The sequence below is a fragment of the Heterodontus francisci genome, chromosome 13 (genome assembly GCF_036365525.1).
Source record: "Heterodontus francisci isolate sHetFra1 chromosome 13, sHetFra1.hap1, whole genome shotgun sequence".
Lineage (NCBI taxonomy): Eukaryota > Metazoa > Chordata > Chondrichthyes > Heterodontiformes > Heterodontidae > Heterodontus > Heterodontus francisci.
This window is the reverse complement of record NC_090383.1, coordinates 733,428-755,771: the sequence shown is the minus strand read 5'-3', so window position 1 is coordinate 755,771 and position 22,344 is coordinate 733,428. Positions and strand designations below refer to the sequence as shown.

Sequence of the window (22,344 nt, the reverse complement as noted above, 5' to 3'; positions counted from 1 at the left end):
GTCAACATGGTTTTTTGAAAGGGAAATCATGTTTAACCAATTTATTGGACTTCTTTGAAGAAGTAGCGTGCTGTGCATAAAGGGGAACTGGAGGATGTACTGTACTTAGATTTCCAGAAGGCATTTGATATGGTGCCACATCAAAGGTTATTGCGGAAAATAAAAGCTCATGGTGTAGGGGGTAACATATTGGCATGGATAGAAGATTGGCTAGCTAACAGGAAACAGTAGGCACCGCAGCCTCACAGCTCCAGGGACCTGGGTTCGATTCCGGGTACTGCCTGTGTGGAGTTTGCAAGTTCTCCCTGTGTCTGCGTGGGTTTTCTCCGGGTGCTCCGGTTTCCTCCCACAAGCCAAAAGACTTGCAGGTTGATAGGTAAATTGGCTGTTATAAATTGTCACTAGTATAGGTAGGTGGTAGGGAAATATAGGGACAGGTGGGGATGTTTGGTAGGAATATGGGATTAGTGTAGGATTAGTATAAATGGGTGGTTGATGTTCGGCACAGACTCGGTGGGCCGAAGGGCCTGTTTCAGTGCTGTATCTCTCTCTCGCTCTCTCTCTCTCTCTCTCTCTCTCTCTAAACTCTCTCTAAATGGGTCATTTTCTGGTTGGCAAGATGTAATGAATGGGGTGCTACAGAGATCAGTGCTGGGGCCTCAACCTTTTACAATTTATATAAATGACTTGGTTGAAGGAACCGAATGTATGGTTGCTAAATTTGCTGTTACAAAGATAAGTAGGAAAGTAAGTTGTGAAGAGGACATAAGGGGGTTACAAAGGGATATAGATAGGTTAAGTGAGTGGGCAAAGATCTGGCAAATGGAGTATAATGTGGGAAAATGTGAAATTGTCCATTTTGGCAGTCAGAATAAAAAAGCAGATTATCTAAATGGTGAGAGATTGCAGAGCTCGGAGATGCAGAGGGATCTGGGTATCCTAGTGCATGAATCACAAAAGGTCAATATGCAGGTACAGCAAGTAATTAGGAAAGCTAATAGAATGTTGTTGTTTATTGCGAGGGGAATTGAATATAAAAGTAGAGAGGTTATGCTTCAGTTATACAGGGCATTAGTGAGACCACATCTGGAGTACTGTGTACACTATTGTTCTCCTTATTTAAGGAAGGATGTAAATGCACTGGAAGCAGTTCAGAGAAGGTTTACTAGAGTAATAACTGGAATGAGTAGGTTGTCTTATGCAGAAAGGTTGAACAGGCTAGGCTTGTATCCGCTGGAATTTAGAAGAGTAAGAGGGGACTTGATTGAAACATATAAGATTCTGAGGGCTCTTGACAGGGTGGATGTGGAAAGGATGTTTCCTCTTGTGGGAGAATCTAGAACTAGGGGTCACTGTTTAAAAATAAGGGGTCGCCCATTTAAGACAGAGATGAGGAGAAATCTTTTCTCTCAGAGGGTCGTGAGTCTTTAGAATTCTGTTCCTCAGAAGGTGGTGGAAGCAGAGTCTTTGAATATTTTTAAGGCAGAGATAGATTGATTCTTGATAAGCAAGGGGTTGAAAGGTTATTGGGGGTAGGTGGGAATGTGGAGTTGAGGTTACAAACAAATCACCATGATCTTGTTGATTGGTGGAGAAGGCTCGAGGGGGCGAGTGGCCTATTCCTGCTCCTAATTCATCTGACCTGATGATATTGTGTCAGCATCCTCTTAGTAAAGACTGATACGAAGTGCTCATTCAGTACGTATCCTAGCCTTGTCCTCTAGCATACATCACCCACTTTGTCCCTAATAGGATCCATCCCGCCTCTTAGTACCTGTTTACATGCCAATAGAAGATTTTTGTGTTCCCTTTTATGTAAACTGCCATTCTATTCTCATATTCTCTTTGCTAGTCATATTTTCCTCTTCATTTCCCCTCTCAATTTATTGTATTTGGCCTGCTTCTTGCTTGAAGAATTCAGCTGACATGCATCATGCATCCTTTTTTTTTGTTTCATTGTATTCTCTATCTCCCTCGTTATCCAAAGAGGCTTTGGTTCCCTTGCCTTTCACCCTTGTTGGAATGTACCTAGCCTGTACCTGAAACATTTCCTACTCCAAGGTCACCCATTACCGTTACAGTTTTCCCTGTAAATCTTTGTTTCCATTTTACTCTGGTGTGATCCCCTCTTATCCCATTGAAGTTAGTCTTCTTCCAATTTATAAGTTGTGCTCCAAATTGTTGCTTTCTCTTCTCCATTGCTAATGTAAACCTTATGATGCTGTGATCACTCTTACTCAAGTGTTCCCCTCAGACACTTGGTCCACTTGACCCACCTTGTTCCCCAGCACCAGATCCAGCAATGCCTCCTTCCTAGTGGACTGAGAGCTGGTCAAGGAAGTTTTCCTGAACGCATAGCAAAAATTCCTCCCGCTCCTTATCCTTTACTCGAGCATTATTTGGGTAATTAAAGTCGCCTGCTATCACCACTCTGTAGTCCTTGCACATCTCCATGATTTCCCTGCCGATTTGCTGCTCTATATCTCTTTATTTGGAGGCTTATAGAATACCCCAGGAGCGTGATCATAGCCTTTTTGCTTCTCAACTCTAACTGAATGGATTCTGTCATTGCCCACTCAGGGACCTCCTGCCTTACCAACACTAAAATGTTTTCCCTAATCAGTACTGCCACCCCACCTCCCTTTTCTCCTTTACCTTTCTGAACACTTAATATCCTTGAATATTAAATATCCAGTCCTCACCATTTTTAAGCCACGTTTCTGTTATTGTCACTACATCATATTTCCATATGGCTATTTGTTTCTGTAGCTCACCAATCTTACTCACCGCGCTTTGTGCGTTTTCATTAAGCATTGTGACCCTGTATTTGTATTCCTTGTAGTCCTCCTTACTCTCCTGTCTAATATGGTATATGCTGTTGCCCATTCCCATACCGATTTAGTTTAAACCCGTGAACCTCCCTGCGAGCACATTGGTCCCAGTTCTATTGAGCTGCAACGCGTCCCTTTTGAATAGATGCCTCCTGCCACGGAACTGGTTCCAAGAATCTGCCTTCCTCCCTCCTGCACCATGCCTCAAGCCATGCATCGATCCTCCCTACCTTTCTGTTTCTACTCTTGCTAGCGTATGGCACTGGGAGTAAGACAGCGATTACTACCTTTGAAGTCCTACGTTTTAACTTTCTCCTTAGTTCCTGAAAATATGACCCTCTACCTTTGTCATTGGTACCGCGTGTACCACAATTTCTGGCTTACTCCCTTCTCCCTGCAGAATATTCTGCACCCTCTCCGTGATGTCCTTTACCCAGGCATCAGGGAGGCACACACCATGCAGGACTCACGATGACGGTTATAGAAATGCCTTTCTGCCCCCCTAACTATGCAATCTCCTGTAACAACTGCATTTCTACTCTTTGTTCCCTCCTGTGCAGTCTCTTGTCCATTGGTGCCATGGCCTGGACTGCACTCCTTCAAGATATCGTCACTTCCAGCAGTCTCCAAAGCTGAGTGGCAGTTGAGAGTGGCACACACCCTGCACTTCCTACCTCTTCCTACTCTTACGAATAGCCACCCATCTACTGTCCTGAACGCTCGCTCCCTTTGGGGTGACCACCTCCTGGAATGCACAATCCAGCAAACTCTCCTGCTCTCTGATGCTCTGCAGAGACTCCAGCTGCCCCTTGAGCTCGGAAATCCTGAACTTGAGCTCAAGCAGTTGGAGGCACTAGCTACACATGTGGTCCCCCAAGACGCATGAATTGTCTTGAAGTTCCCACCTGGCACAAAAATTGCAAGCGATAGGTGAAGCCAGGTAATGATTTCTGATTTAACCATTTATCAGAACGCTAGTGCCAATGAAAGGTTAACCTGCTTTCTTTACAGACCTTGACTGATCTGTCCAGTAATTTTTGTTTTTGAGAAGTCATTTTGTTAGAGGTTACCCACAGGTGTAACCTCAGGTAAACTAAAAGAATCGTTAGTAAAACAGTGAAATAAGTGCATTGTATTTGGTGGAAGAAGGTAAAATCTTACTAAAATTTTAATCACATTAAGAGCAAGGGCTTCATAAGATGCCGTGGAAAGTAAGGGCTTAAATGCCGTCTACATCCAATTCAAGCTCACTAAAATAATCTTTCCTATCGAGTGTAACCAGGAGCACAATCTCCCCCTACCTCCACTCCCATGAAAGTGGCAAGTCAAGCTGGGGTGCAGTCACACTGGAACTCCCAGCCACCTGTCGCTTGTCTCTGCCATTCTTCATTTGTAACTTGGTTGATTATCTGGATGTTCAATTCTATCATCAAGGCCAAACCCAGTCCTGCCACAACCCAACATTGCACTTGTTTTCAGAATGGAATTTTGGCTGAATTTATTACCCTGTTTATTTATTTATTCCTTGCCTTAGCGAGACCGCACTTGGAGAATTGTGTGCAGTTTTGGTCTCCATATCTAATGAAAGATATATTTGCCATAGAGGGAGCACAACAGAGGTTCACCAGTCTAAGCCTTGGGATGGTGAGATTGCCTTATGAGGAGAGATTGCAGAAACTGAGCCTGTATTCTCTAAAGTTTTGAAGAATGAGAGGTGATCTCATTGAAACTTACAGCATTCTTACAGGGCATAATGGAAGATATGGATAGGATGTTTCCTCTGGCTGGTGAATCTAGAATAAGGGGACACAGTCTTAGAATAAGGGAAAGGCCATTTAAGACTGAGATGGGGAGGAATTTCTTTACTCAGAAGCTGGCGAATCTGTGGAATTCTCTACCCCAGAGGGCTGTGGCAGCTGAATCGTTGAACATGTTCAAGACAGAAATCGATGGATTTCTGAATACCAATGACATCAAGGGATAAAATAAAAGTTCCGAAGAAGGGTCACTGACCCGAAACGTTAACTCTGCTTCTCTTTCCACAGATGCTGCCAGACCTGCTGAGTGGTTTCAGCATTTCTTGTTTTTATGACATCAAGGGATATGCGGATAGTGTGGAAAAATGGCGTAGAGGTAGATGATCAGCCATGATCTGTTTGAATGGCAGAGCAGGCTTGATGGGCCGAATGGCTTACTCCTCCTATTTCCTATAATTCTATGCCCCCAGCATAGCAATACAAAACGTGTGCCTTTTATTATAATGGTGCACCTTTTCCTAATGTATGTGGAATGTAACATGAGTATCACAGGTGTCAGACCTCTGATAATGAAATCATTGTTTTCTGTAACACAATAGGAAATTTTATGCAATGTTTTGCTGTAATGGCTCTACCAATGCACCATTACCTTATTACTAGGTTTGATGTGGATGCTAGTGAACTCCTGAACTGGATTGGTAAATCCAAGTGTGAGATTCAAGCCATGATGTTCAACGATTTCAAGAGGAAGAAAGATATTTCTGGCATGAAGGAAAACATGAAGGTAAGGTTGCGATTTCAGGGACTTGTGTTTGGAGAAAAATATTAAATCAAAACTATTTTGTCTGTTAAGTGTGATTTAGTTTTTAAGGATAACGTCAAGTGAGACAATTAATACTACAGATGATGCAGCATTTATTCTTGATGGGCTCCTTTATAGGATAATATCTACCAAGAGAGGAGGAGAGGTAGTGCTGCCTTTTCACATTAACTTGACGTATGTCAGTGATAACCCATATCTTGAGGTGCACATTGATTGCACTTGTGTGACTGGATTTCTGACTGCTTGCTAGGATTTGCTGAGACCAGCTGCTCTGATGATGCACGGACCCACAGCTTTGGATCCCAGTATGTTTTGCACAATACAGAAGGGTCTTTAGATTTAGTTTCTTGAGTGCATTGGTGGAATTAAACAGTATTGGAGCTTCTCATTCTGTCTGGGGACCCCGGCTAGGAAGTACATAAATATAGATGCCAAGTAAGGACAGTATTAGGCTGTGGCACTGCCCATCGTCCCCTGCCCATCTCGATCCTGTCGCTCACGCCCTATTACTCTCAATGGCTGTGTGTTTAAAATCCTGTTTGGTTGCAAAATAGAACTTGGTAAGATATCTAGATTGTGTTCACGGGGTTGTCCCACTGTTGATTCTGATTCTCACCACATTACTTCCTCATGATTGAACTATGAGCTGCCAGCCCCTTGCAGCAGGTTTCCTTGCTACAGCTTGGAGTTGAAGTTAAGGCAAATTGCAAGCATGTCAATTGACATTGGTGAGGTCATACCAGGAGTACTGTGTACAGTTTTGATGGCTTTACCTAAGAAAGGACATACTTGCCCCAGAGGGAATGCAACAAATGTTGATTATACTAGCTCCTGGGGTGAGGGGGTTGTCCTATGAGGAGAGATTGAGTAGACTCAGCCTATATTCCCTGGAGTTCAGAAGAATGAGAAGTAACCTAATTGAAACATATAAAATTCTTAAGGGACTTGACAGGGTCGATGCTGAGAAAATGTTTATCCCGGCTAGAGAATTGAGAATAAGGGGTCAGCCATTTAGGATTGAGATGAGGAGAAATTTCTTCACTCAAAAAATTTTTGTTGTGAATCTTTGGAATTCTTTACCCCAGAGAGCGATAGATGCTCAATTGTTGAGTATATTCAAGACAGAGGTCGATAGATTTTTGTGTACTAAGGGTATTAAGGGATATGGGAATAGTGTGGGAATGTGAAGTTGAGGTAGATAATCAGCCATGATCATGTTGATCTTTGCTTTAAGGGCCAATTGGCCTATTTCAGCTTCTATTTATGTTTATTTTATGACACATGGAACAAACTGCTATGTGTACTGTATCTGACAGAGCTCGTTAGTAAAGTTTAACAGGGCTGTGGCTATTGGAGGAATTTGGCAAAGTGATTTGCTGTGCTAGAGTTCTGTATTTTGCCCTGGGTTCTTGCTTAAATTACGGAAGATTCTACCACAAATAACTAAAGGAAGCCTGATGCAGTTGATGGAATAAAAATGTTCGGGAAACTAAAGGCCCTTTCTGGAAGCTGCAAACCTGTATCCTGGCAATGTTGAATTGCATAAGAAATAGGAGCGGGCTATAAACCCCTCAAGCCTGCTCCGCCGTTCAATACGATCATGGCTCAACTCCACTTTCCCGCCCTCTCCCTATCCCTAATTGTGTGAATAATTTCTCCAATGGCCACTATGTATGAGTAGACCTCATGCTTGACCCTGATGCCTATTTGCAGCTTTCCAGAAGCCTAGCTGGAGACAGTGGCAGAGCTGTAGGTGATGTAAAAGGAACAAGCAGCACAGCTAAAACGCAACAACCGTGAACAAAACATTGTCAGTTATAAAACTTGTTCAGGTTTTTATGCTCAGTTTTATGGTTGCTATCAATATTTAAAGAATAAAGATAATGTAAAATGTATCAATCGTCCATTATAAGAGTGTACAAATTAAAGAATGAAGTGATTTGAATATTATACCTATGTAAGACTTGCTATGCTGTTTCAATAAATTTGTGATGTCTAAATGCAGTAACCTTAAATTTGTTGAAATAATTTGGTTACTTTAGGCTCTGGAGAAAGAAAAGGCTGAAAATGAGAGAAAATTGAAGGAAGTAAAGCAGATGGGACAGGCCCTGTTTGTACCAATGGAGAAAGGTAAATCCACTTCAAGTCTAAATGTCATGGGCATAGTTCATATTCTTCTTCTGTAGTGTTCTAAGAATTGGAACTTGTAAATGAGTTTATCGAGTACTATTTCTACAAGCAGACTGCATTTAGGTGATAAAATTGTAGTCGATGACCATGCATTGATTTCTCGTGATGTAGTTAGGATCAGATGTTCGAAGTCTGTTGACTTAATGTCCAATATCGAATAGAAAAATTAACAAGACGATCTGAAATAAAAGCAGAAAATGCTGGAAATACACAGCAGGTCAGTCAGCATCTTCAGACACAGAAAGTAGGTTAAAGTTTTGGGTGGAGTCTTTTCATATTCTATCAAATGGAAACACCTGTGAGGAGGCTTTCCTGTGGTTTAAAAAAAAACTGGTCTGGGCATTCAGGCTGCAAGGGTTTGTAGTGTTGTGATTTGAGGAAATCTGCCTGCCATGGGACATTTTTAAACAGATAGTGATGATAAGGAGAATAATTTGTCCAGAGGTTGATTGGTTGAATGTTTTTTGGACTGGAGAAAGGTTTATCGTGGAGTTCCCCAGGGGTCAGTGTTGGGACCCTTGCTCTTTCTGATATATATTAATGACCAAGACCTTGGTGTACAGGAACAATTCCAAAATTTGCAGATGATACAAAACTTGGAAGCATTGTGAACTGTGAGGAGGATAGTGTAGAACTTCAAAAGGACATAGACAGGTTGGTGGAATGGGCGGATAAGTGACAGATGAAATTTATGGTCTGAAGTGATTGGTAGAAAGAACGCTGAGAGACAATATAAAACAAAGCGTGCAACTCTAAAGGGGGTTCAGGACCAAAGGGGTATATGTGCATAAATCATTGAAGGTGGCAAGACAGGTTAAGAGTGTGGTCATAAAGCACACAGCATCCTCGACTTTATCAATAGGGGCACAGAGTACAAAAGTAAGGAAGTTATGTTAAACTTGTGTAAAACATTGGTTTGGTCTCAACTGGAGTATTGCGTTTAGTTCTGAGCATCACACTTCAGGAAGGATGTGAAGGCTTTCGAGAGGATGCAGTAAAGATTCATGAGAATGGTTCCAGGGATGAGGACCTTCAGTTATGTAGATAGATTGGAGAAGTTGGGACTGTTTTCTTTGGAGAAGAGAAGGTTGAGAGGAGATTTGATGGAAGTATTCAGAATCATGAGGGGTCTGGACAGAGTAGATAGGGAGAAACTTCTCCCATTGGTGGAAGGATTGAGAATCAGAGGGCACAGATTTAAGGTGATTGGCAAAAGAATTAATGGTGACATGAGGAAAAACTTTTTTCACGCAGCGAGTGTTAGGATCTGGAATGCACTGCCTGAGAGTGTGGTGGAGGCTGATTCAATCAACTCATTCAAGAGGGAATTGGATTATTATCTGAAGAGGAAGAATGTGCAGGGCTACAGGGAGAAGGGGGAGTGGCACTATGTGAATTGCTCCTTCAGAGAGTCAGCACAGACACAATGGGCTGAATGGCCGTGTCTCTGCTGTAACCCATTCAGTGACCCCAAAGCTCCATGATGAGGGATGTGAAGCCCTGGAAGGCAGGAAGCAATTTTGACTTTGGAGCATTTATGTAGTGCAATGTGTAATGTCGTGCAACCTGAGCGTGAAATCAGTGGAGGTATTAAATGAATTAACCTTTGGGTGGTTTTGCTCTCAAGTTCCCTTCATTTATAAAAACCAGATTTTTAAAATTAATTCATTCTTGGGATATGAGCATCGCTGGCAAGTCCATCATTTGTTGCCCATCGCGAATTGCCCTTGAGAAGGTGGTGGTGAGCTGCCTTCTTGAACTGCTGCAGTCCATATGGTGTAGGTACACTCACTGCTGTTATAGAATCCTCTTAGGGAGGAAGTTCCAGCTTTGGACCCAGCGATAGTGAAGGAATGGCGATACAGTTCCAATTCAGAATGGTGAGGGACTTGGAGGGGATCTTGCAAGTGGTGGCATTCCCCTGTGTCTGCTGCCCTTGTCCTTCTAGGTGGTAGAGGTCGCGGGTTTGGAAAGTGCTATTGATGAGTCTTGGCGAGTTGCTGCAGTGCATCTTGTATATGGTACACACTGCTACCATTGTGTGCTGGTGGTGAAGGCACTGTATGTTTAAGGTGGTGGATGGTGTGCCGATCAAGTGGGCTGCTTTGTCTTGGATGGTGTCAAGCTTCTTGAGTGTTGTTGGAGCTGTACTTATCCAGGCAAGTGGAGAGTATTCCATCACATTCCTGACTTATTCCTTGTAGATAGTGGCTTTGGGGAGTCAGGAGGTGAGTTACTGGCTGCAGAATTCCCTGCCTTTGACCTGCTCTTGTAGCCACAGTATTTATATATGACTGGTCCAGTTAAGTTCCTGGTCAATGGTAATCCCCAGAATGTTGATGGGGAATTCAGTGATGGTAATGCCATAGAACGTCAATGGAAGATGGTTAGATTCCCTCTTGTTAGATGTAGCCATTGCCTGGCACTTGTGTGGCGTGAATGTTACTTGCCACTTATCAGCCCAAGCCTGGATATTATCCAGGTCTTGCTGCATTTCTACACAGACTGCTTCAGTATCTGAGGAGTTGCGAATGGTACTGAACGCTGCAATCATCAGCAAACATCTCCACTTCTGACCTTATGATTGACGGAAGGCCATTGATGAAGCAGCTGAAGATGGTTGGGCCTAGGACACTATCCTGAGGAGCCCCTGCAATTATGTCCTGTGGCTGAGATGATTGACCTCCGACAACCACAACCATCTTCCTTTGTGCTAGATATGACTCCAACCAGTGGAGAATTTCCCCCCGATTCCCATTGACTTCAATGTTATTAGGGCTCCTTGATGCCTTTCTCAGTCAGATGCTGTCTTGATGTCAAGAGCAATCACTCTCACCTCACTTCTTGAGTTTAGCTCTTTTGTCCATGTTTGGACCAAGGCTGTAATGAAGTCTGGAGCTGAGAGGCCTTGGCAGGTACCAAACTGAGCATCAATGAGCAGGTTGTTGGTGAGTAAGTGCTGCTTGATAGCACTGTTGACGACACCTTCATCACTTTGCTGATGATTGAGTGTAGATTGGGGCAGTAATTGGGCAGATTGGATGTGTCCTGCTTTTTGTGGACAGGACATAATAGGGCAATTTTCATATTGTTAGGTAGATGTCTGCGTAGTAGCTGTACTGGAACAGTTTGGCAAAGGGAACGGCTAGTTCTGGAGCAAAAGTCTTCAGTAATACAGCTGGGATGTTGTCAGGGCCCATAGCCTTTGCTGTATCCAGTACTTTCAGTTGCTTCTTGATCTCATGTGGAGTGAATTGAATTGTCTGAAGACTGGAATCTATGATGGTGGGGACCTCAAGTGGAGGCCGAGATTGATCATCCACTTGGCGCTTCTAGCTGAAAATGGTTGTACATGATTCAGTCTTGTCTTTTGCACTGATGTGCTGGGCTACCCCCGTTATTGAGGATGTGGATGTTTTTGGAGCCTTGTCCTTCGGTTCGTTGTTTAATTGTGCACCACCATTCATGAATGGATGTGGCAGGACTGCAGAACTTTGATCTGACCCCACTCCATGAAGCTCTGAGCCAGCTTTCTAACTTGAGAAACATTATATTAATCCAAGTTGTTGGTGCAATTATAGATTGTTACGGACAGAATTGAGGGAGAACCGAAACCCCAGTTCTTGTTACTGTCCGTAATTGGTGTGTTTTTGACCAGGAAGGTGTGTGTGTTCTTAACCCGAGTGTATGGGCAATTTGAATAACCAGCAGCATGCTTTTTATGGGTTTAAATAAAGAGGATTATTTTTATTCACATGTTCAACCTGAAAGTCTAACGCTACGTCACTCATTTGCCTCTCTCTCTCTCTCTCTCTCACACGCTTGGGAAAGAAGCAAATTACAAGCAAAGGAATAGTTCATAAGTCACATGAAATAAAAACAAAGTGCTGGAATTATTCAGCAGGACTGGTGGCATCTGTGGAGACCCGCTGAGTATTTACAGAGTTTTGTTTTTATTTCAGATTCAGCATCTGCAGTATTTTGCTTTTATCATAAGTCACGTGATTTGGCTCGTCTAGGAGAAAAGGCATGCGGGCTTGGTGAAGAAGGTGTTTTCACTCCTGGAATGCATTTAGGTGGATTCGATAGCTGGACTTGTATATCGAAGTTGTTGTAAGATTCTCTTGAAGAGGTGGATTTTCAGCAGGTCACAAAGTTAGTTGCTTGTAGACTTATTACTAGGAGGTCGGTTTTCTCTACTGGTGGGCTTGAAAAGGAACAAGTTCGGAGACTTTAAGATGTTACAACCTTCAGTTCTTTTTGAGGCACTGTGTTACTGCCTGGTCTGCTTGCTGCTTTTTCTGCAATCTGTATTTTAAAGATTTTTAAAAGGAGACCAACATAGCTACCCCACCATGTGACATCACACAGTTCCTTTTCCAGATATGGTGGGTGTCTAGGTTGATTAGCCCCATCCTGATTTATTGTTCAAAGACATTCATCCCGAGGAGGGTTAAGACAATCACCTTCTTTGTTTCAGGAGAAAACCATTCAATTCAGGAATGTCTCCCTATGGTTTCAGGATGGGTGTTGATGACACCCCTTAGTATGGAAGGTATTCTTTTGTCCTTTCAGTCAGTGAGTCAGTTCATGAATATACAAGCCAAAAGTCAGCTGACCTTCGGTGGCCATCTTTGCAGCCCATGTCCATTTTAATGTCCATTGTTGACCATTTAAAACAAAAGGAAAGTTCAGTTCCAGTAGATGCTACGCTGAATATAGTCCATGTTTAAAGTTACGAATGGGACATGCCTGCACTGTGCATGACCAGATTCATGAGTAGATTCAGGTTACTTGCTGAAATTGTTGTTCGACTTGGTTTTGCTCCGCAGCAGCTGTGCATGCTTTAAGGTAAATGGTCCTTTTGCTGGCTATTTTCATATGACTATCTGTTTTGATTGGCCTCCATGAGTTACCTTCCCCTTCTGCCACACCCAGCTTCATCCTCCTGGTAACTGTAAGGGTTTGATCTGCCATTAGGGATGCAGAGCTGGGCAGAGAGATGGCAAATGGAGTTTAATGCGGAAAAGTGTGAGGTGATTCACTTTGGAAGGAGTAACAGGAATGCAGAGTACTGGGCTAATGGGATGATTCTTGGTGGTGTAGATGAGCAGAGAGATCTTGGTGTCCAGGTACATAAATCCCTGAAAGTTGCCACCCAGGTTAATAGGGCTGTTAAGAAGGCATATGGTGTGTTAGCTTTTATTAGTAGGGGGATCGAGTTTCGGAGCCACGAGGTCATGCTGCAGCTGTACAAAACTCTGGTGAGGCCGCACCTGGAGTATTGCGTGCAGTTCTGGTCACCGCGTTATAGGAAGGATGTGGAAGCTTTGGAAAGGGTGCAGAGGAGATTTACTAGGATGTTGCCTGGTATGGAGGGAAGGTCTTACGAGGAAAGGCTGAGGGACTTGAGGTTGTTTTCGTTGGAGAGAAGGAGGAGGAGAGGTGACTTAATAGAGACATACAAGATAATCAGAGGGTTACTTAAGGTGGATAGTGAGAGTCTTTTTCCTCGGATGGTGATGGCAAACACGAGGGGACATAGCTTTAAGTTGAGGGGTGATAGATTTAGGACAGATGTCAGAGGTAGTTTCTTTACTCAGTAGTAGGGGCGTGGAACGCCCTGCCTGCAACAGTAGTAGACTCGCCAACTTTAAGGGCATTTAAGTGGTCATTGGATAGACATATGGATGAAAATGGAATAGTTTAGGTCAGATGGTTTCACAGGTCGGCGCAACATCGAGGGCCGAAGGGCCTGTACTGCGCTGTAATGTTCTATGTACTACTGCTTGACATGCATGTGAAAGCCATCGCTTTTGGCATGAGGGCTAGACTGCAGTGCCAGCAGGAATACTGCCTTGTTTATGCTGTCAGTTTGTTGCTGAAGATGGAGCATTCAGTAGGCTAGCATCAATGTAAGTTGCACCTTTTGATTCGTGTGTTTGGGATAACTTCAAACGTAATTCGAGTCTTGGGTCAGATCTACCCAATGAATAAGGAGCGAGCATTCATTGGTGTGTGGCTGACCATATGAATTTAGAATTGGGGGAGGAAAAGGAACTGAGATTCCCATTTCCTATTTGCTGTTAAATTGGAATGTGTCATTTATACTCACATGCACAAATAGTGATGAGATATTTGTGCAATGTAAACTTCTTGCAGAAGGACTGCCAACAGAGGAAGTAAAGCACATACTGGAGAATGTGTCAGTGGAATGGAAAGATAACAACCAGCAAATGGACAAACTGAAAAGTAAGATGCAGTATCAAGAGGACCTAAACTATATTTATCAAGAGCTGCAAGAGCTTGAAAAGACTGTGAAATCCAAAGAAGACTGGCTGAAGAGTGCAACCAGTGCTGCATTGAAGGAGTCCTGTCAGGTGAGTGATTCTCTATATTGTAGGGTATTGTCAAGTAGCTTAATTGAATGGAGTGAATTCAGTTCCTCTCTGGCCACGGGGGAGGTACCAGAGGACTTGGAGAACAGCTGATGTGGTCCCACTATTTAAGAAAGGTTGTAGAGATAAGCCAGGGAACTGCAGACCAGTGAGTCTCACGTCAGTGGTAGGGAAACTATTGGAGAAAATTCTGAAGGAGAGAATCTATCTCCACTTGGAGAGGCAAAATTTGATTAGGAATAGTCAGCATGGCTTTGTCAGAGGGAGGTCGTGCCTAACAAATTTGATTGAATTTTTTGAGCATGTGACCAGGTGTGTAGATGAGCGTAGTGCAGTTGATGTAGTTTACATGGATTTCAGCAAAGCCTTTGACAAGGTCCCACATGGGAGACTTATCAATAAAGCAAAGGCACATGGGATACAGGGTAACTTGATAAGGTGGATTCAAAATTGGCTTAGCTGTAGGAGACAGAGTGATGACAGACGGCTGTTTTAGTGACTGGAAGCCAGTGTCCAGTGGCGTACCACAGGGATCTGTGTTGGGTCCCCTATTGTTTGCCATTTATATAAACGACATAGATGACTATGTGGGGGGTAGGATCAGTAAGTTCACGGATGACACAAAGATTGGCCGAGTGGTTAACAGCGAGGTGGAGTGTCTTAGATTACAGGAAGATATAGACGGGATGGTCAAATGGGCAGAAAAGTGGCAGATGGAATTTTACGCTGAAAAGTGTGAGGTGATACACTTTGGAAGGAGTAATGTGACATGGAAGTATTCTTTGAAAGGCCTGACACTGGGAAGTTCCGAGGAACAAAGGGACCTTGGCGTGTTTGTCCATAGATCTCTGAATGCAGAAGGGCAGTTTAATAGGGTGGTGAAAAAGGCATATGGGACACTTGCCTTTATCAATCGAGGCATAGATTACAAAAGCAGGGTGGTCACGTTGGAGTTGCACAGAACTTTGGTAAGGCCACAGCTGGTGTACTGTGTGCAATTCTGGTCGCCACATTATTGGAAGGATGTGATTGCATTGGAGGGGGTGCAGAGACGATTCACCAGGATGTTGCCTGGGATGGAACATTTAAGCTATGAAGAGAGGTTGGATATGCTTGGGTTGTTTTTGCTGGAGCAGAGAAGACTGAGGGTTGCCTGATCGAGGTGTACAAGATTATGAGGGGCATGGATAGGGAGCAGCTGTTCCCCTTAGTTGAAGAATCAGTTATGAGGAGTCACAAATTTAAGGTGAGGGGCGGGAGGTTTAAGGGGGATTTGAGGAAGAACATTTTTTCCCCAGAGGGTGGTGACGGTCTGGAATGCCCTGCCTGGGAGGGTGGTAGAGGCAGGTTGCCTCACATCCTTTAAAAAGTACCTGGATGAGCACTTGGCACGTCATAACATTCAAGGCTATGGGCCAAGTGCTGGCAAATGGGATTAGGTAGACAGGTCAGGTGTCTTTAATGCATCGGTGCAGACTCGATGGGCCGAAGGGCCTGTTCTGCATTGTATGATTCTGTGAAGAAGAGCATCAAAAATTCAACTGGGGCTTAGGCTTAGTTGGAGGAAAGGCTGATAGGAATCTGGTATTAAAGTAAGTTCAACATTTGCTATCTCTGGTCATTAGCAAAGCAGATGAAATGCTGAGCTGTGTGTATTTGTGCTGAGGCTGCCATGCTGAAGCTGTATAATGCTCTATTCAGGCATCCCCAATGGGATGTGTGGATATATGCTGATTGAAATTCTCTCTTGTATGTCCCACAGTTGAATGATCTATTGGCATTCACTGGGTTTGTACATGAAGAGCCGGTGAGGCATTGAGGCATGTTGTTAGCATTCAATGAACGACACTCCAGCATTCATGGGTGTGGAGGAGAAAATAGAAAAAAAAAGGGGTTTTTATGAAGTATTCTGATAGTTGTAGTTGATCAACTATTGGGTTTCTCACTCTAGTTTCTCTTAATTTATCTTCCCTTTTTCCTTTTCATCCTTTTTTGGCCTGGCTGACTCTCACTAATGCTCTGTTCTAGCCGATTGCATTGAAATTGGGATCTGACAGATTGTACAAATATTCTTCGGAAGTCTGACAAGTTGTCATTTCAAGAACAGGAATGGGAGTTTACAAAACAAATATGTTAGCCAACTGAGTGCTAATAATGGGAAAGCTGTTTAAGTAACAACAGTATTATCAGCACAGACTGAAAAACTGACCATAATAGCAATTTGCCTCCCAGTCCCAGTTACACTCTGCATCTTAAATTTTCATTTGGCAGAATAGGGAAGAATGGCAAGAGAGAGTGAGTTAATTTTTCCACCCCTCAAATTTCACCTTAAATAATATATGGGCCCTGATATTTGTGATGGGGAGCAGGAGGGAGTTAGGTTGATCGTGGCTGTTTAGCTTAGTTAAATCTAAACAGCTGCCAATATCTGAAACCCCCAGCCTCATTATGATATGTAAATTACTGACCTGCCTCTCAGGAGCAGGTTACTCGCCTCCGCCTCCACCACACCACCCACCCCCGCCACCAATCTGCCCAGCTCAAACTGCAAGTAGGCGTGTTTGTGGTGGGTTGGGGTTAGATTTCAGATTTTGAAGAATTTAACCTCCCTCCCCTGCCCCTTCTTGCCCACTCAGGAGGGGCTGAAATTCCCCCCATGTTGTTGAATGGTTTGACAACACAGTGAGAAATATCTATTAATGACACTGACCAGCTGACATTCTTGTGAGATTTAGTGTTGTGGCATTTCTTCAGCTGGCTTCTCAGACTGTCTTTGTACACTTGTATTTATTGATAGTTACACAGATTCTGATTTGGCTTCATGTAAGTTCTCGTTCTGTGATCTTTGATCAGGAATTATTTTTTAGATGGGTCATTTTTAAAAGTTACTGTGAGCTAACAACAGGTGTATTCAGCTTTAAAGGTTCGTCTTTCGCTCCAGTCTGCTCTCCTTCGTCAGGTGTGCTTGACCTGCTTTGGTCTTGCTGTAGATGGAGCACTGTATGGATGCAGGATACTCCTGTAGGGTGTTTGGAGAGCAAGGATAGAGGAAAGGAGACATACAGCCAGTCACTCTTGACAACTTTGGAGAGGGAATTAAGTATCCAACAATGGGTTATATGCCTATTGCATTTACTTAGTGTGTTAACTCTGGGTGGAAATAGTATAATATAAAGCTGATTCTTGAAAGCTTTGATATAGATTGATGAGCATCCTTGCACACCAGGGATAGAATGCACATCAGTGATTACTGGCAAAACCTGAATCAAAAACTGAACTAAAAATATAAGGAAAACTGAACTTTAATGCATGGCTTGTGAGGGTTAAATGCACTCTTGTGTTACAAATTAATCTGTAGTACTGGAGTAAGTTGCAGGTGGAAGAGTCAGTTACTAGGGGACATAGGTTTAAGGTGAGAGGGGCAAAGTTTAGAGGGGATGTGCGAGGCAAGTTCTTTACACAGAGGGTGGTGAGTGCCTGGAACTTGTTGCCGGGGGAGGTGGTGGAAGCAGGTACCATAGAGACGTTTAAGAGGAATCTTGACAAATCCATGAATAGGATGGGAATAGAGGGATACGGACCCTGGAAGTGCAGAAGGTGTTAGTTTAGGCAGGCATCAAGATCGGCGCAGGCTTGGAGGGCCGAATGGCCTGTTCCTGTGCTGTACTGTTCTTCTTTTGTTCTTTGTTCCAAGTCTTGGTCTCAACTACCAATTATTCTGTTTCGTACTATTGCAGGTAAAATACCAATAAAATTACCCAAGTTGGAGGGAAGGGTCAGCAAGCTGCATAATTTGGCTCATTGTTTACTGTTCAGGGAGAAGTAACTCCATCAGAATGTGTTGTAGTTTTTGGACCATGTACTTATTTTTCTTTCATGTAGTATGAAATCAACCAACTGACTGACATAGCTCCACATGTAGAGAAACTAATGGCTCGTGGGGAAGTGCTTAGCAATGAGCTTGGAGCTCCAAGCTTCCTCCAGGAGGACCTTAATAGTTCCAACAAACGTTTCAGATTAGTCCTGCAGAAACTACGGAATAAACAGCAGGTACAAGCAGGTGAGTGGGCCTATGATTAGCCTGAAGCAAACTGTGAAATCACTGGCATGTTTCTTACTTTTTGATGCATTTTTTGTTGTGCTTCAGTTTTCTTAATGAAAGTGCTGGTGTCGCTGCACGGAACATAGGGACAGGAGTAGGCGATTCAGCCAGGAGGGCTTGTTTGTAATTAGATCATGGCTGATCTGTACCTCAACTCCATTTATCTTCCTTTGATCCATATCTCTTGATAACCATACCTAACAAAAATCCATTGATTTCAGTCTTGAATTTCAATTGATCCCCAGCATCCACAGCCTTTTGGAGGAGAGTTCCATACTTCCACTACAATACTTTGTGTGAAAAAGTGTGATCACTAATTTGTTCTGGATTGATCCACCAGAGGAAATAGTTTCTCTGTATCGACCCTATCAAATCCCTTTACCATTTTCAAGACCTCGAATGGATCACCCCTCAGCTTTCTAAACTCAAGGGAATACAAGCCGAGTTTATGCAACCTGTCCTCATAATTTAATGATTCTTATGAATCTGTGTTGCACCCACTCCAAGGCCAGTATATCCTTTCTCAGGTTTGGATGGGTGAAACTGCTCTCACCTGGTTCCATTCTTATTTATGTAATTGTAGCCAGAGTGTCACTTGCAATGGCTTCTCTTCCCATTCCCATACTGTTACCTCTGGTATTCCCCAAGGATCTATCCTTGGCCCCCTCCAATTTCTCATCTACATGCTGCCACTCAGCGACATCATCCGAAAGCACAGCATTAGTTTTCACATGTACGCTGATGACACCCAGCTCTACCTGACCACACTTCTCTCAACTCCTCCATTGTTGCTAAATTATCAGACTGCTTATCCGACATCCAATATTAGATGAACAGAAATTTTCTCAATGAATTAGTGGGAAGACTGAAGCCATTGTTTTTGAAATAAAAACAAGAAATGATGGAAATACTCAGCAGGTCTGGCAGCATCTGTGGAGAGAGAAGCCGAGTTAATGTTTTAGGTCAGTGACCTTTCATCAGAACCTCATTGTTTTTGATCCCGCTCTAAACTCCATGCTCTAGCTACTGTCCATCCCTCTCCCTGGGCAACAGTTTTAGACTAAACCAGTTTGTTTACAGTCTTGTCATGTTTAACCCCAAGATGAGCTTCTGACCACACATTTATGGCATCAGTAAGATTGCCTATTTCCACCTCCTTAACATTACCCAACTTTGCCCCATCTCAGCTCATCTGCTGCTGAAACCCTCATTCATGCCTTTTTTACCTCTAGACTTGACTATTCTAATGCACTCCTGGGTGGTCTCCTACATTCTGCCCTCCATAAACTTGAGGTTATCCAAAACTCTGCTGTGTGTGTCTTAACTCGGTCCAAGCTCCGTTCACCCAACACCCTGTGCTCGCTGACTTACATTGGCTGCATGTCAAGCAACGTCTTGATTTTAAAATTCATGTTCTTGTTTTCAAATTTCTCCGTGGCCTTCCCACCCATCCCCCCCATCTCTGTAATCTCCTCCAGGCCCACAACGCTGCAAAATATTTGCACTCATTTAATTCTGGCCTTTTGAGCATTTTAATTGCTCCACTATTGATGGCTGTGCCTTCAGCTGCCTTGGCCCTCAGCTCTGGAATTCCCTCCCTACAACCTCTCCGCCTCTCTACCTCATTTTCCTCCTTTAAGACACTCCTTAAAACCCACCTCTTTGACCAAGCCTTTGGTCATCTGGCTTATTTTGTTTTATAATGCTGTGAAGTGCTTTAGGACGTTTTATTATGTTAAATGCGCTATATAAATATAAGTTTTGTTCGGTGTCCAAAACTGAATGCAGTACTCCAGACAGGGTCTGACCAAGGTTCTGTACAACCGAGGCATCATTTCTTCGCTTTTGTATTCCTTGAAATAAAGGTCAGTATTCCTTTTTGGTCGCTTTTTCCTGTGCGCTAACTTTTAGTGATCTGTGTGCATGGATTCCTCAATCCTGTTGCTTCTCCACAGCTCCTAGTTTCTAACCATGAAGAAAATATTCTGACTTTGTCTTTCTCTGGTCCAAAGTGGATGACCTTACACTTACATTGAAATTCATCTACCTTAGTTTGGCCACTTGCTTACTTAGTCTACGTTCTTTCCTGCTCCCATCTGCACACTTGTCTCCTAACTTAGTGTCAGTTCCAAAATTGGCTTTACAAGTCTCCCTTCATCCAAGTCATTGTGCATCCCTAATTTTAATAGCTGTACTTTTAGTGGCTGTGCCTTTAGCTGTCTTGGCCTTAATCTCTGGAATTCCCTCCCTAAACCTATACCTTTCCTCTACTTGACCTTTGTGCTTCTCTCCACCAATTTAAGACACTCCTTAAAACCCAAGCCTTTTACCAAGCTTTTGATCATCTGTCCTAATATCATCATATGTGGCTTGGTATCAAATTTTGTTTGATGTTCCTGTGAAGACGCTACATGAATGCAAACTGCTAATATATATGGTGAAAAGTTGAGACCCTCGTATCGATCGCTAGGGAATACTGGTTGCCACATGCTGCCATGCAGAGGACTTTCCCTTTAATTCTACTCTCTGTCTCCTACCTCCCAACCAACTAATAATCCATGTCACAAGGTTGATAAAGAGGACCTATTAGACAGGCTGTCTGTACTTAAAGTGGATAAAGCACCAGGACCAGATGAGATGCATCCAAAGATATTGAGGGAAGTGAGGGTGGAAATCGCAGAGGCACTGCCTATAATTTCAGTCTTCCTTAGACCCGAGGGTGGTGCCAGAGGACTGGAGAATAGTAAATGTTACACCTTGTTCCAAAAAAGCGTGTAAAGATAAGCCCAACAACTACAGGCCAGTCAGTTTAACTTCGGTGGTGGGAAAACTTGTAGAAAAAAATTCAGGACAAAATCAATAGTCACATGGTAAGTGCGAGTTAATTAAGAAAAGTCAGCATGGATTTCTTAGGGAAAAACATGTTCAACTAACTTGCTGGAATTTTTGAGGAGGTAACAGAGAGGGTTGATGAGGGCAATGCTGTTGACGTGGTGTACATGGACTTTCAAAAGGCATTTGATATAGTGCCACACAACAGACTTGTGAACGAACTTGTAGTTCATGGAATAAAAGGGATGATAGCAACATGGATATGAAATTGGCTGAGTGACAAGAAACAAGTGGTTAATTGATGTTTTTCGGGCTGGAGGAAGGTTTGTAGTGGAGATCCCCAGGGGTCAGTGTTGGGACCCTTGCTTTTCCTGATATACGTTAATGACCTAGACCTTGGTGTACAGGGCACAATTTCAAAGTTTGCAGATGATACGAAACTTTGAAGCATTGTGAACTGTGAGGAGGATAGGGTAAAACTTCAAAAGGACATGGACAAGTTGATGGAATGGACAGACAAGTGGCAGATGAAGTTCAATGCAGAGAAATTTGTAGTGATTCATTTTAGATTTAGATTTTTTTTAGATTTAGAGATACAGCACTGAAACAGGCCCTTCGGCCCACCGAGTCTGTGCCGACCATTAACCACCCATTTATACTAATCCTACACTAATCCCATATTCCTACCACATCCTCACCTGTTCCTATATTCCCCTACCACCTACCTATACTAGGGGCAATTTATAATGGCCAATTTACCTATCAACCTGCAAGTCTTTGGCTTGTGGGAGGAAACCGGAGCACCCGGAGGAAACCCATGCAGACACAGGGAGAACTTGCAAACTCCACACAGGCAGTACCCAGACTTGAACCCGGGTCTCTGGAGCTGTGAGGCTGCGGTGCTAACCACTGCGCCACTGTGCCGCCCCAGTGATAGCATAGGTCAGATCGTGCTGCACTGGCTGGACCGGGGTTGGGCTGCACTGGCTATGCTGGTGCTGCTCTACTATTGCAAATTTCTGTTTCTACTTCACATTGTTTAGTCTTGAGAAGTTGAAGCAAAGTGATAATACAGAGGTTTCTGACCACTTTCACATGTAGCTGATGGATACTCCAGATGAGTGTATTATAACACTTGCATAGTTGAGTTGGCGACCACGCTCTGGAAGTGGTTCAAGAGTTCACCTACCTAGGCTCAACTATCACCAGTAACCTGTCTCTAGATGCAGAAATCAACAAGCGCGTGGGAAAGGCTTCCACTGCTATGTCCAGACTGGCCAAGAGAGTGTGGGAAAATGGCGCACTGACACGGAACACAAAGGTCCGAGTGTATCAAGCCTGTGTCCTCAGTACCTTGCTCTATGGCAGCGAGGCCTGGACAACGTATGTCAGCCAAGAGCGACGTCTCAAT

General features: G+C 43.4%; 1 protein-coding gene across 7 annotated transcripts in view; it reads left to right on the top strand.

Moving 5' to 3' along the window:
• Window positions 1–22,344, top strand: part of LOC137376165 (utrophin-like) — a 904,611-nt gene that overhangs the window by 217,029 nt on the left and 665,238 nt on the right. For all 7 annotated transcript variants that reach the window (XM_068044198.1, XM_068044197.1, XM_068044199.1 and 4 more), the window contains 4 exons: window positions 5,249–5,372; window positions 7,454–7,541; window positions 13,764–13,981; window positions 17,882–18,059. In XM_068044198.1, the coding sequence (XP_067900299.1) occupies window positions 5,249–5,372; window positions 7,454–7,541; window positions 13,764–13,981; window positions 17,882–18,059 (608 nt within the window). The remainder of the gene's footprint in view (window positions 1–5,248; window positions 5,373–7,453; window positions 7,542–13,763; window positions 13,982–17,881; window positions 18,060–22,344) is intronic.